This window comes from Puma concolor, chromosome B2 (genome assembly GCF_028749965.1).
Source record: "Puma concolor isolate L17-30 chromosome B2, mPumCon1.1.hap2, whole genome shotgun sequence".
In the NCBI taxonomy this organism is placed as follows: Eukaryota; Metazoa; Chordata; class Mammalia; order Carnivora; family Felidae; genus Puma; species Puma concolor.
This window is the reverse complement of record NC_141671.1, coordinates 561,342-576,205: the sequence shown is the minus strand read 5'-3', so window position 1 is coordinate 576,205 and position 14,864 is coordinate 561,342. Positions and strand designations below refer to the sequence as shown.

General features: G+C 41.5%; 2 protein-coding genes across 2 annotated transcripts; one reads left to right on the top strand and one right to left on the bottom strand.

Annotated features, from left to right (window-relative positions):
• The first annotated feature begins 4,008 nt into the window (after nucleotides 1-4,008).
• On the top strand, nucleotides 4,009-4,968 carry LOC112853609 (olfactory receptor 10C1-like). The gene has a single exon (XM_025917165.1). The coding sequence runs from the start codon at nucleotides 4,009-4,011 to the stop codon at nucleotides 4,966-4,968; it is 960 nt and encodes a 319-aa protein (XP_025772950.1).
• An 8,370-nt stretch (nucleotides 4,969-13,338) lies between these two features.
• On the bottom strand, nucleotides 13,339-14,500 carry LOC112853499 (olfactory receptor 2G3-like). The gene has a single exon (XM_025917044.2). It carries the CDS (start codon nucleotides 14,498-14,500, stop codon nucleotides 13,556-13,558), a length of 945 nt encoding a protein of 314 aa, XP_025772829.1. The 3' UTR covers nucleotides 13,339-13,555.
• Between the last annotated feature and the right edge of the window lie 364 nt (nucleotides 14,501-14,864).

Here is a 14,864-nt window from a genome sequence, read left to right as displayed (position 1 = left end):
GAGGTTTTAAAATGTCCTATCATAGGATGACTTTTTTGTTCATACTGGGAGTCCAAAGCACAACAGCTGTCATAGCACACATTAGGCCGTGTGAGCGGCCCCACTGCGTGCCGTCCACCCCCAGCATTGCCCGACTCCTAGCCCCAAAACAGGCCCAGCATTTCCTGTCCGCTGTCCAAACGGGGTGGGACATTTAGGAAAGGAGACCATCAGGATGTCACTGCTTGAGAAGCAGTCAGACGTTGTCCTTCTCTGCTGGGGACTTTCCGCCTGGTCCCTCCATCGGCACCACTCAGGAAACTGCTGTCTTCCCAATATGAGGGAAGATGTGCAGGGTAAGAGGCCTGTGCACGTGTCTAACTGACAAATGGACTGACACCTTCCCCACAGGCAGAGTTTTCTGTCTATAGACCCTGACTGAAGAGTCAGGAAATTCAAGAAAATGTTTTGGGTAAAAACAAACAAAGATAAGTACGTCATTGTCTGTTTTTGTTGCCTCAGGCTTCACTGAATTGTGTGCTTTCATGGGAAACATAGACGTTAAAAGCGATTTCAATGCAGGAAAAGGGTTTATAAATGCTTTAATATCTGTATAAGTACATTATAATAGACTACTTGATGTGGGAGCCCCTGTCATTACACAGAGTTGTTATTTCTTATTTCCCAGTCTTAGATCAGATCACTTGTTCCCATCCTTAACTTTGGGCCTTTTGCATAGCTCCATGGACACCCAAATTAGTAGATTAAAACGATCCACAACATAACTATTTTTTCTTAGGACATAACACTCAGGAGGCATCTTTATGTGTGTATGGGTGTGTGTGTGTTTTCTGCTGTTCCTCTTTCCATCATGGCAGGTGCACAGCAAAACATGACATGGGGATGAAGAAGAGGCAGGAGAAATGACCAGGGATGGATGAAAATCCCACAAGAGGGAGTGTGTGTGAAGGTAAATCTATGGTGACAAACACCACAGTGTACCTGGACTCAGCCGCTGCCATGGCCGATGCTCACTGCGCATTGAACCACTTTCTAGGTGCTTTTATGGGAATTAACTCAATCTCATAGCAACCCCATTAGGGACATACCACTGTCACCCCCTTTTATAAATGGGAAAATTGAGGAACAGATAGTTCCAGGAAATGTTGACTTTGACCCAGCCCTAGATGGCTGCATTAGGATTTGAACCCAGATAGAATACCTCCAAAACACTCGTGATTACTATGCTACTCGGTGTGGATTGGAATGTGTGTTTCTGTGTGTGGGTGTACGTGTGTATGCAAGAATGCACATTTTTGTGCTAGGTTTTCGTGAGTGCACCTCATGTACTTGTCTATCCACAATAACGTGCAACCTCAGGAAGCGCTTTTGTGTTACATGTGTTGGCATCACACGTTACTGTGCGATAAACAGTGATGTGTTATGAACAAATGTACAAACAGGATCTCAGGTGACGCTAGAGCAGATAGAGTCCAGGCCGACAGGCATGCGACCTCCCTGCTCTCCCGCCCCTGGGATGGCAGACCTGGCTTGGAGCTTTGACTCATGACGTTTCCAAAGAACAACCCAAAGTGCAGGACGTCCACAAACGGAACGAGGGCTATTTTGCCGGGAGTTGATGTTCCTAGATTGAGAGAAAGGTGACGGTCACATTTGGGACATTTGAAGGAGATGAGATTTATCATAGCTAGCCTCAGAAAACAGACTCAGCACCCGTGGGCAGAAAAGTAAAGCTAAGCGTTCAAGCTTTTCCTCGTTACACGAGAACTTATTCATTAGTAAGTGTGGTGCGTGTAAGAGGTAAGTAAATACAATTAGTTTCTTTTAAATGTTTATTTATTTGAGACGGGGGGGGGGGGGGGCAGAGAAAGACAGAGAATCCTAAGCAGGATCTGCACTGTCAGTGCAGAGCCCAACGCAGAGCTCGAACTCGCGAACTGTGAGATCATGACCTGAGCCTAAATCAAGGGTCAGACACTTAACCGACTGAGCCACCCAGGCGCCCTGATAAATACAATTCTGCACTCCGTGTCTGTGTCTGAGGCTCCGCTCAGGAAGAAATGGGCAGTTGCCTTGGAGGAGTGTGAGTTACCAGGTGGTGGGAACACACGCAGGGACATGTCCACACCCGCTGTGGGGACAGGGCAGAGCAGGAGTGAGGAAGACGTTTCCAGAGAGAAGAAGATGCATCCTGCAGCCTGAACGCAGTGGGCGGTCCACTTCACTGACTGTCCACTTCACTGGGTGGACAGTCAGGGTGGCAGAGGTCAAGTCCCTGCGAGAAAATCAGCACAAAGGAAACACGTGCAAGAAAGGTGCGAGTGCGTGTGGTTTGATAGGACAGTCACAGGAGGCCTCTGGTTAAGGGGCAAACGTCTCTGTCATAGTCACTGAGCCAATCCATGGGTTTGCATGAATGACGTTAATAAGACATCTGAATTGTAACTTGAAGGCAGTGGTCATTTAGCGAAGAATCCTGTGACAGGGAAAGCCTGGCAGATGAGAAGAATCACCAGGAGAGTAGTCTGTTGCTTCAATGCAGTGAACGCAGCATGCAGTGTAGACGTGGTGTGAGAGTGGATACGGGCTCCTGCTGTTCCCACAGAGCCCCCAGGACACACTGGCTTTAATTCTCTGCAGTACAGCAGTTATTTATTTACTGGATAGCTATTTAATCTCTACTTTCTTTCACTGAATAAGTCCCATTTGGGAAGAAATGGGTTGTTGTTTTTCATTGTTGAATCTCAGGACTTGCAGCAGGAAAGGCAGAATCTCTGTGCTCAGTAAACACGTGCTGAGTAAGTGTGTGAAGGACTCAGTGACAACAGAAATGTGGAAAAGGAAGGATCGGTACAGAGGACCTTTGGTGGTATCTGAAGACTGATTAACAGACTGGATGAAGACAGAAATGAGCTGGAGTTAATTTTTTTTCCAACGTCATGCTTGGTGACCAGGTGTATTTTTTTTTTTTTACCAGAAATAACCTTTTATTCAATAGGATACAATAAAATGTATAAGAACATTGGAAACCACTCACCTGCCTCTGGCCCCATAAAATACTTATGATAAAGCTCAGTGATTAAATGTATGGGAACTCCATGAATAAAACAGAAGGAAATTTGTGCTGTGCTCTTGGACGGCCAGAGAAGATTCTACTAAGAGCAAATCTTCACTAATTAGTTTATGAGTTAGACTTTTTTTTTAAATAGTTTATTTATTTTTAAATTTACATCCAAGTTAGCATATAGTGGAACATTGATTTCAGGAATAGATTCCTTAGTGCCCCTTACCCATTTAGCCCATCCTCCCTTCCACACCCTCTCCCGTAACCGTTTGTCCTCCATATTTAAGAGTCTCTTATGTTTTTGCCCCCCTCCCTGTTTTTATATTATTTTTGCTTCTCTTCCCTTACGTTCATCTGTTTTCTCTTAAAGTCCTCATATGAGTGAAGTCATATGATTTTTGTCTTTCTCTAATTTCACTTAGCATAATACCCTCCAGTTCCATCCATGTAGTTGCAAATGGCAAGATTTCATTCTTTTTGATTGCCAGGAAATACTCCATTGTATATATATATACCACATCTTCTTTACCCATTCATCCGTTGATGGACATTTGGGCTCTTTCCATACTTTGGCTATTGTTGATAGTGCTGCTATGAACATGGGGGTGCATGTGCCCCTTCAAAACAGCACACCTGTACCCCTTGGATAAATACCTAGTAGTGCAATTGCTGGGTCAGACTAGATGAAGACGGAAATGAGTTGGAGTTAATGTTTGTTTTCAATGTCATGCTTGGTGACCAGGTGTATTTTTGAGCAGATCAGCTGGTATGGTGAACACAGAGTAGGATTTGGTTCATAAAGGCATGAGGGCAAGTGTAACTTCCAAACTTTGAGTTTTAGATTTGCAGGTAAGAAATGTACCTACCTGGCGTACTAGCACTCTTTAGAGGTAGATTTGCATTTATATTGAACGAATCCTTGCCTGCTGACCCCTTCCCAGGTCATGAACCTCAGCTGTTCCCAGTGGCAGGACAACAGCGAGCCCGTCAAGCACTTTGCATTCGCCAAGTTCTCTGCCGCTGCCGAGCAGTGCTTGCTTCTATTCACCCTCATCCTGCTCATGTTCCTCGCCTCCCTGATGGGCAATGCTCTCATAGCCCTGGCCATCTGCACCAACCCCACCCTCCACATGCCCATGTACTTCTTTCTGGCCAACCTGTCTCTCTTGGAGATTGGCTACACGTGTTCGGTCATACCCAAGATGCTTCAGAGCCTTGTGAGTGAGGCCCGGGGCATCTCCCGCGAGGGGTGTGCCACACAGATGTTCTTCTTCACGCTGTTCGCCATCAGTGAGTGCTGTCTTCTGGCGGCCATGGCTTTTGACCGCTACATGGCCATATGCTCCCCACTACACTATGCAACACGAATGAGCCGTGGGCTATGTGCCCAGCTGGCCGTGGTTTCCTGGGCAGTGGGTTGCGTGGTAGGCTTGGGCCAGACCAACTATATTTTCTCCTTGAACTTCTGTGGCCCCTGTGAAATAGACCACTTCTTCTGCGACCTCCCCCCTATCCTGGCCCTTGCCTGCGGGGATACATCCCATAACGAGGCCGCGGTCTTTGTTGTAGCCGTTCTTTGCATTTCCAGCCCATTTCTACTGATCATCGCTTCCTATGGCAGAATCCTAGCTGCCGTGCTGATCATGCCCTCACCCGAAGGCCGCTGGAAAGCTCTGTCCACCTGCTCTTCCCACCTGCTTGTAGTGACGCTCTTCTACGGCTCAGGGTCTGTCACCTACCTGAGGCCCAAGGCCAGCCATTCGCCAGGAACAGATAAGCTCCTAGCTCTCTTCTACACGGTGGTAACCTCCATGCTCAACCCCATCATCTACAGTTTGCGGAACAAGGAGGTCAAGGCAGCTCTCTGGAGAACCCTCTGGAAAAAAGCTTTAACTCGCGGGTAGGTACCGAAGGACTGTGCAGATCTGCTCTTTGAAAAGAGGCACACACAACCCAAGAGGAAAGAAAGAAACATACACTGTGAGCCCTGCAGCCTGTGTAAGGACCTTCTGTGATAACAGTGGCTGCAATTTTGGAGACACCTCTGTACTCACAGCCTAAGTTCTGATTGCCAAATTCTGGAAGGAAGTTGGCTACCAAAAATTTTTAATATGTGAGTCCAACACTAGACAGGTTTTCCAAAATATGTTAGTCTAGACTTAGTGTATAAATTGCCAGATTATATCTCAGAAGTCTGGCAAATTCTCATTCTGCAGTCTTAGTCATTTTCCAGTCCCCGAGGGTCCCATCTGACTCTCTGCCCTAGTCCCTGGGGAAAGTGTTCCCACATATGTCTGCCCCACATGACTCTCAAATCCCTAATAACTCCATGAAACACATTATTTCCTTCCATAAAAAATGTTTTAAGCATTCCAACTGTAATTATTGTTACATGACATGGAATTAATTCTTTCTGTGAGTTGCATGTACTATAAAATATGTAAGCATGCAAAAAAAGAAAGCAAACACGTTTCAGAACATTAAAAGAAAAAAGTGGGAAATTTTTATCAGTCTCCATGGTGAAAATGCTTTTAAAAAGAGAATCATATTTAAATTATAGGATAGAAAGATAAAAATGAACTAAACATAATTAACATAAACAATTTAAAAGATTTTTATATAATTTACAAAATTTGCATATGTACAGATGAATTCTGGCTCCTTATGCTTGGAAATGAGCCACACACTATCTCTCAAGGGAAATGAACATGGTCACAACACAGTAGCTACAGGCGCCTGGAGAGGCATTGCCTGAGGCACCAACACCCAGCCCTCACAGGTGCTGGGATGCAGGAGGGTTTGCTAACAACTCAGGCAGCAGCTGTCATAGGACCAAGCGTAGCTGTGTGACCCAATCACTGTGCACGATGACTAGTCCTGGGTGTGATGTAAGTGTGGTCCCTGGTTAGCAGCACTGTATTGTACACTTGACGTGTACAGAGAGGGCAAATCTGAAGTGCTCTCACCACACACACAATCTCTATTTGAGGTGATGGGTGTGTCAATAACTCAGTTGTGCTAATACTTCATCACCTTGTGCACCTTAAATACATGCAGTTTTGCTTGTCAGTTAGTGGTAAAAGAAAAAAAGAATGTGCTAATGTGATAATTCTATCAGGGGACAATAGTCATGTCCACTAATGACCAAGACGTGTTTTCCAGATATCCCTACTTTACCAAAAACTGTCCAATTAATTCACACATAACGCATTGTGGTTCATATTTAGACATGTGCATAGTAATTGACAATGGGAATAATCAGAACAAGCAAACCTAACTGGGGAACAATTATGCTATGGAATAGGCAGAAATTATAGGCAGGCATTAGAAATGATGATCAATCCAGAAAAAAGAGTGATTATTAAAGCAAGTTAAAAACGATTTGTATACCATGACCATTTTTGTTTAGTTTTATAAATCTGAACGGATTACAATGCGATGTTCACAGTAGAATCTCCAGGCGTTCATATTGCAGATGTTTTTCTTATCCTTGTTTCTAAGGTTTCTTCAATAAATATGTAATGTATGTATAATACAGATACTAAAATATTTAAATGTAGACTTTTTTGTTAAAACAAATATAATACATGCTTTTCAGAGCAAATTTATAAAATATATAAAAGTGTAAAATTGAAAATTTAATCCATTTATCTTCCTTGAATCCAGCCAATGTAAACATTTGGCTTATTTTATTTTAGCCTTTTTCTTTCCACTAATCACACACACACACACACACACACACACACACACACACACACACTCAAGTCCCTTCCCATGAAAGATTATGTTATGAAAACATATATGTGTTGTTTTGAAAGCAGTTGAATATATAAAAAGTACCAAAAATGCATCTTCTAGAACATTTAATGTTTGTTTTAAATATCTACATGGTCACAATTAACTTACCCTCAGTATTTTCTCTACTGCATGTTCCTAAATATTAGTTATAGGGAGAAATTCTTTACTAACTCTGCTCCTCGAAGCCTGTGCCATGTGGTGTTGGGGAGACTCTGGAGTGCACTTTCCTCTGCACCAGCACAGACAGCGCCACCAACCATAATGACAACCACGTTTACCGAACTCTGAGTGTATAAAAGGGCAGTTTAAGCTCACTCCATGTGACCTTAAAAACCATCCTTGTGCTACTGTCCTCAGTCTACACACCTGGAGGCCAGGAGCAGAGGCTGGAACCTCTCATCTCCAAAGTGAGCAAGGACCAGTGTGGGGCACCAGCCATGACTTCCAGGAAGGTTCATTCCCATTAGTTCTGATTCCCTGCATTCTCTATCCCTGAGATAAATAAAGTGAAAGTGAAAAGACCAAACAACACCAGAGAGTCTCCACTGGGAAGGGACAAATATGCTGTTCAGGTTTCTTTCTAAGTTGTGAGATTTTTTCAGAGGGGTGATTTTATTTTTCTTTGTGAAAGCCTCTCCTTTGGTTTTAATCAGCATATGTGATGTAAACAGTAACTTATGATTTATATTTAAGAGTAACCCCTATACCCTATGACCCAGCAATCACACTACTAGGTATTTACCCAAAGGGTACAAAAATGCTGATCTGAAGGGGCACATACATCCCAATGTTTATAGCAGCATTATCAACAATAGCCAAATTACAGAAAGAGACCAAATGTCCAATGACTGATGAATGAATAAAGAACATATGGTATACGTACACAATGGAATATTACTAGGCGATCAAAAAGCATGAAATCTTGCCATTTGAAATGATGTGGATGGAACTAGAGGGCATTACGCTAAGTGAAATAAGTCAGTCAGAGAAAGAGAGATACCATATGATTCTACTCATGTGGAATTTGAGAAACAAAACAGATGAAGATATGGAAGAAAATAAAGAAGAGAGGGAAACAAACTACAAGAGACTCATAATGATACATAACAAATTGAGGGTTGCTAGAGAGGAGGTGGGGGGAGATGGGCTAGATGGTGATGCGTACTAAGGAGGGCACTTGCTGGGATGAGCACTGGGTGTTGTATGTAAGTGAGGAATCACTGAATTCTACTCCTGAAGTTAATATTGCACTGTATGTTAACTAAAATTTAAATAAAAAGACAAAAAAAAGACAGAGAAAGAGAGATTCCCAAACACCTATGCTTGTTATCTTTAAATCACACACATAAATTGTTTACCTCCTATTTACATAAAAACACAGTCAGCAGCATGTTCTGAGAGCAAAATTCTCAAATAGATTTTTAGAATGAGCTACAGTTTATCTCATTCAATAAAAGACGAACCAGCAGAAGATAAGACAGGTAGCCCAGGGCTTAATGACAAGGAAATCTAGGCAGAGAGACAGTTTGAAAAGGAATTTATTAATTGTCTCACTCTTGGAGTTATTGTCTATACCAAGTTACAAAATCAGAGCATGCCATCACCTCTTCTAGGTTAACCTGTCTCCTTGCAGAATGCAAACCACAGGTCGGTTTGCAAACTCTAAACATTGGGCCAAATCTGCCTACTGCCTATTTGTGTACATGAGGCTCAGTGGAGACCCCCCAGCCCCCTCACCAACACGCGGTTCAGGGGCCGTACCTGCAGAGTTCAGTGTTTGCAGATGCCAGGTACCTGCCCTCCGCCGGAAACGTCCGTACATGAGAAACACCAACAAAATGCAAGGGGTGGAAGTTTTTTGGATCCTGATTGGAACAAACCAAAGACAAAACCATTTAAGAAAATCTGAACATGGGCTGATGGATTATGGTAAGCAAATACTGTTCGTTTTCTTTCTATATTATTGTTTGCAATGATACAATGCCTGAGATTTACTTTTAAAAACTACAGCAAAACAAAATGAAAAAAAACAAAAACTGTGGGAGGAAATATTTGAAACAAAATTGGCGTGATGTTGATAATTGCTAATGTTGACTTGGATGTTGGTGGGTTATCTTATCCTCTTCTACCTCCGTGTACTATGTTTGAAATGTTCATATGTGAAAAACAGTAATCCTTTGTCCAGTATGTGTTACTGATTTCTATCTTGATTTCATATTTCTCAAAATAAATGCTCATGTGCTTTTAAACTTGTGGAATGTGTTCAGACTTGCATTATTCAATATTTGGTCAACATGTTGTGAATGTTCTGTGTATGCTTCAAAAACGCTCGTATAAACTCATTGGCTTGAGTGTCCCCTCTGCACGTCTGAGGTGATTTTTGTTGTGTTAACTATATTCCCTGTGTATCACTCATGTTTGTGTGTCTTTCTACCAGTGATTCACCCAACTCCGCTGTGGATTTCTCTCATTCCTTTGCTACTTGTCCGATTTGGCTTCATACCTTGAAGCTATGTTACAGGAGGTATATGAATCTTGGAGTGTTATAATTTCCAGGCTGATTAAATATTTTAGCATGATCAAAAGCCCTTCCTTATTACTGGTAATCACTCTTCCCTTAAAGTTTCTGTCAGGTGATATTAGCATGTTTCAACTTCCTACTGTCTACCGTCACAGGGTATGTCTTTTTTTTAACCTTTACCCTGCATCTTATATGTAGTTTTTATCTTAGTCTCTAAAAAAAATGCACTCTGGGGGCATTTGGCTGGCTCAGTGGGTGGACCATCTGACTCTTGACCTCAGGGTCATGAGTTCAAGCCCCACGTTGGGCATGGAGCCTACTTAAAAAAAAAATTTAATTAAAAAACAGTACTCTGAAAATATTTTTATTTATTTGGACAGTTTGGGCCATTTACATTTATATAATTTATACATATAGTTTATATAATGTACTTTATATACAAATTTATATAATTCATACCCATAATTTAAATAATATAATTTATATAATTGCTGGAGTTGGTGGCTACTATTTTTCTATGCAGCTTCTATTCGTCCAATTTATTGCTTGCCTTTTCTTCTACTGCGTTTATGTTTTTATAATTAATCAAATAGTTTTATTAGAACACTTGCCTCAACTTCAAGCTTGTTGGCATCACATTAAAGTCTTATTCTTTTAGTGGCTTAGACATTACAAGATACATCTTTGATCTGTCATAGGCTGAATTAAGTTATTATTTTTACCAATTTGTTTTCCCCATGAAACGATTTTGAGTGATTTCCCATTTATGCTATTAAGTTAAAACAACAAGCCTTAAGATAGAGCCAAACCTCTCAGAGCTACCAGGTGAAAATGACAAACCAATGATTCTAAAGGATTTTTCTCAGGTTATATTTACTGATGCCATATAGTAAAATAAGAAATCAATAACAAAGTGATAGTCAAAAAATAAAATAGATAGCATTAACAAAATCATAGTCAACATCCCATGAGTTTAGAGTCCAAAAACCACATTCCTAAATAAATTCAAGTTACAGAAGAAATAAAAATTAAAATTAAAAGGCATTTATAGCTAAATTTCAAAATATGTATAGAAACGTGTGTATTGCAGCAGTACTCAAAGAGAATTTATGGATTTAAATGCATTTATTGGTAAATTGGAAGAACAGAGGCTAAACATTCAAAATACCAAATTAAGGGGAGAACAACAAAATAAACCCAAAGAAAATAGAATAAAGGAGATAATAAAGATAAAAGGAGAAATGAATGAAGTAGAACACTAATACAACAATTAAATAGATTTGACCAATAAAATAATAAGCTGGTTCTTTGATAAAACTAATAAAATGGTAAACCTCTGGCTATTTACATGAGTAAGTATCATTAAGATAAAAAATGACACAGTATAAAACGGATTTAATGCCACAACACATCACTTCAGGAAGAATGTTGAGCCGATAACTTAAAAATCTAAATGTAATGAATAATTTTCTACAGAAAAACATAAATTGTCAAAATTCCCAGGAAGGAAAAAGCCTGAATAGAACAGTATATATTTTTTTAATGAGCTCAGGATTACTAATGTCCAACAGTGTACCCTCAGCATCACAAGGCTGGATCTGTTCTGTGTGACTTCTAGAAAACTCAAAGAACCATTATTCCAGGCTTATTTAATCTCTTCCAAATTTAATAAGAAATAGAAAGTTGCCCCACTGATTTTATGAGACTAGTAAAATTTTTATGCATAAACAGAACACAGGTGACATAAGAAAATGATATTATTGGCCAATCTCCATTATAAACTCAAATACAGTTTTACATTTTACATAATTTTTATAAAAATTCTCAAAAGACATTTTGAATATAGAAGGAATATTCTAAAAACAATATATCACAGACAAAGCCAGCTTATTCCAGGAACACAGATATTATTTCAAGGTAGAAAATCTATTGACACAGGAAGTATGTAATAGATTATAATAGGAGAAAAACAATGCAATCTTCCCAACAGTTGCATGCAGAAACAATGGGTACTTGCAGCATTTTAGCTGGGCACAGTTTCTGGCATTCAAATCTGGCTACATCGTGGGTTGAATGGAGGATAAGCAATGAGGTTCTCATACAGTCAAGGTGGGGTTGTGAATCAATATGGTTCCCTGAGGAAATCTTTGCCATATCAGCGGATTTCTGTAGTTTCTAATGGGCATCTCCTTTACCTGAAGGCTTCCACATGTAGTTACTGACCACACAGAATCATTCCCACAAAAGTAGGTAAAAGCTGGCATCTACACACAAGAACGTTTATTGCAGCATGGTTGGAAAGAGTAGAAAACTTGAAACAATATAAATATTCTTTTTTTTTTTTTTTTTAAATTTTTTTTTTTCCCAATGTTTATTTATTTTTGGGACAGAGAGAGACAGAGCATGAACGGGCGAGGGGCAGAGAGAGAGGGAGACACAGAATCGGAAACAGGCTCCAGGCTCCGAGCCATCAGCCCAGAGCCCGACGCGGGGCTCGAACTCACGGACCGCGAGATCGTGACCTGGCTGAAGTCGGACGCTTAACCGACTGCGCCACCCAGGCGCCCCAATATAAATATTCTTAATAAAATGAGATACATGCATACAATTAAATAATCTGAATATCTTTGTAACTAGTTCTTAAACTAGTGTAAGTGATACATGTAGTTTAATATTATTTATGTAAATTTAAAACCATTAATATCTATATATTTTTACTTTAAAGTATTTTTAAATGTTTTTGGATAAATGTACACAAACTGATAATCATGGATACCTCTAGGTATGACTGCTAAAAATGTAGAAAATATATAGAAAATATTAAATTTTTTAATCTTATTGGGGACATAAGGATACCATTTTTATTAGTGCTTTCATTTATTGTCTATTTGAAATTATAACATTTTATTTTTTTTAATGTTTATTTATTTTTGAGACAGAGAGTGACAGAGCACGAACGGGGAAGTGGCAGAGAGGGAGGGAGACACAGAACCCGAAGCAGGCTCCAGGCTCTGAGCCATCAGCCCAGAGCTGACGCGGGGCTCGAACTCACGGACCGCGAGATCGTGACCTGAGCTGAAGCCGGACGCTTAACCAACTGAGCCACCCAGGCGCCCCGAAATTATAACATTTTAAATGATTTGGGTAATCATACTGCTGATTAGGTATTTGGCTGTCCTAATCCATGTAAGTATGTTGAAGTAGTCTCTAGAATTAAAGCCAATAAGGATTTTGATATTTTATAAATCGATAACTATTATGAATATAGGGAAAGCATGGCCAATATTTTCACACTTTAAAAATTACCCAGATTTTCAGCTGTGCTTTCAGAACAGATAAAAACTTCATATTCAATATGAAGAAAAAAATTTTATAAATTCTATGAAATTACAATATCTGTGAAAGGGAATGTTATAATGGCAAAGACAAACACTTTTATTTATAAATAAATCTGCCTACTTTTGGGAGATTTAAATATTCACACTTAATGACAATACTTCAAATTGTGTTTATTTGCCCTCAATTCAGGTATAGCACTAAGGGGTCAATTGAGAGATTGGGGGCTGCTCTGTGGTAACAAGAGTTACCACACTGTGGTAACGTGTAGTAGAGAAACAGTCACGTTGGTCGTTCTCCTTGGAGACTTTCTCTGTGGCTGGGAGAGATCAGAATGGTCCCGGGTGCATGGAATCCCAGACGCCCTGCTGAATATGTGAGAATCAACAACCCCTGATAAGACAAACCGTCAGGTAGCTGTGGGTGTGCAGGGCCCTAACCGGCCGGCGAGCTGCAGACGCAGCCCCCGCTGCAGAGCCCTGTCCTCAGCTAGACCCACCTGGCAGCCGTGACCAGCACGAGCTGGAGCTGCCTTCTGTCTGCTCATGGTGATAGTTCGTTACCAGAGCAATAACTCCGGGATTCCTGGAAGTATGATTCATGTGCACATGCTCCTGCCTCTAAACGTGTTCATGTATACACAGCATCTTTACAAATTAGCCAGAAAAAGACACATAACAGTTTGGGAAAGGAGGATGAAAAGAAGGGCTTAGGGTAGTAACTTCAGGACGCCATTGAAAGGAAATGTCACACCTGTTTTACTGCGGAGCCGAAGCTGTGACCCTTAGACGCGGGATGTGTAAGTCCTCGGCACCTGGGGAATGGCTGAGTACGTGTCACGGTTGTCCCTGATGTGGGTCCCTCCACAGCAGTCTCCTCAGAGCCCACTTAACCTCCTTGTTTCTCAGCGTGTAGATGAGAGGATTAAGCGAGGGCGTCACTACAGTATAGAAGAGGGTGAGGAATTTACTGTGGTTCTGCGTGTACTCGCTCTTGGGTTGGATGTAGACAGAAATTATAGTCCCGAAGAACAAAACCACAACCAGCAGGTGGGACCCGCAGGTCCCAAACGCTTTCCTCCGGCCTTCCGTGGACCTTATTCTCAGCACGCTCCTGGCGATGCAGCCGTAGGAGACCAGAATCAGCCCCAGCGGTATGACCACATAGAGGACGATGGCTATGGAGAGCTCGTTCTCCAGGAAGGTGGTGTTCACACAGGCAATTTTAATCAGGGCGGGCTCCTCACACATGAAATCATCCACCCTGTGGTGGTTGCAGAGAGGCAGCTGGAAGACGAGGATGGTCTGAAGCGTGGACTCCACAAAACCACTGCTCCAGGCCACAGCTGCAAGCTGCCGGAGCAGCCTGGGGTGCATGATGACGCCATAGTGCAGGGGGCGGCAGATGGCATTGAAGCGGTCATAAGCCATCACCGTCAGGAGGATGCACTCAGTGGAGCCCAGCCCCAGCGCCACATAGAGCTGGAGCACACAGCCCGTGTAGCTGATGGTCTTCTCGGGGCCCCTGAGATTCACCAGCATCTGTGGGACAATGCTCGTTGTAAAGCAGAGGTCCAGGAAGGACAGATTCGACAGGAAGAAGTACATGGGCGTGTGCAGCTTGGGGTTCAAGAAGGAGACCAGGATGATGGCTGTGTTCCCCACCAGTGTCAGTACATATATGATGGAGATGGCCACAAGGAGGACCTTCTCCAGCCGGGGCTGCTCAGAGAAGCCCAGCAAGATAAACCCTGCCGGGTTGCTAGAATTTGTCCCTTTCATTCCTCCCTACCTGAGAGTCACCTTTCTTTGTCATTCCTGTTTTATTCCTGCGGGAAGAAAATCAGGTCTCATAACCACTGGAAAAATAACAAAGTGAGTGAAATGAGCATTTGGACACTGGAATTAGAGAAACAACAGACAAAGATAAAATTATGCAAACAAATATAATAGGTTGACTTGTTATCCGGAAAGAAAGACAAATATATTCAGTCATGAAAATACTAAATGCATTGAAAGGAAATATACAAACATAGGAGAGACATTAGAATCATATACTGAACCAGATTTGAGATTTATATACCAAACCACCTGAGGATTAAAATACACAGGCCATCAATGCACACACTGTGAAAAAGCAGAGAAA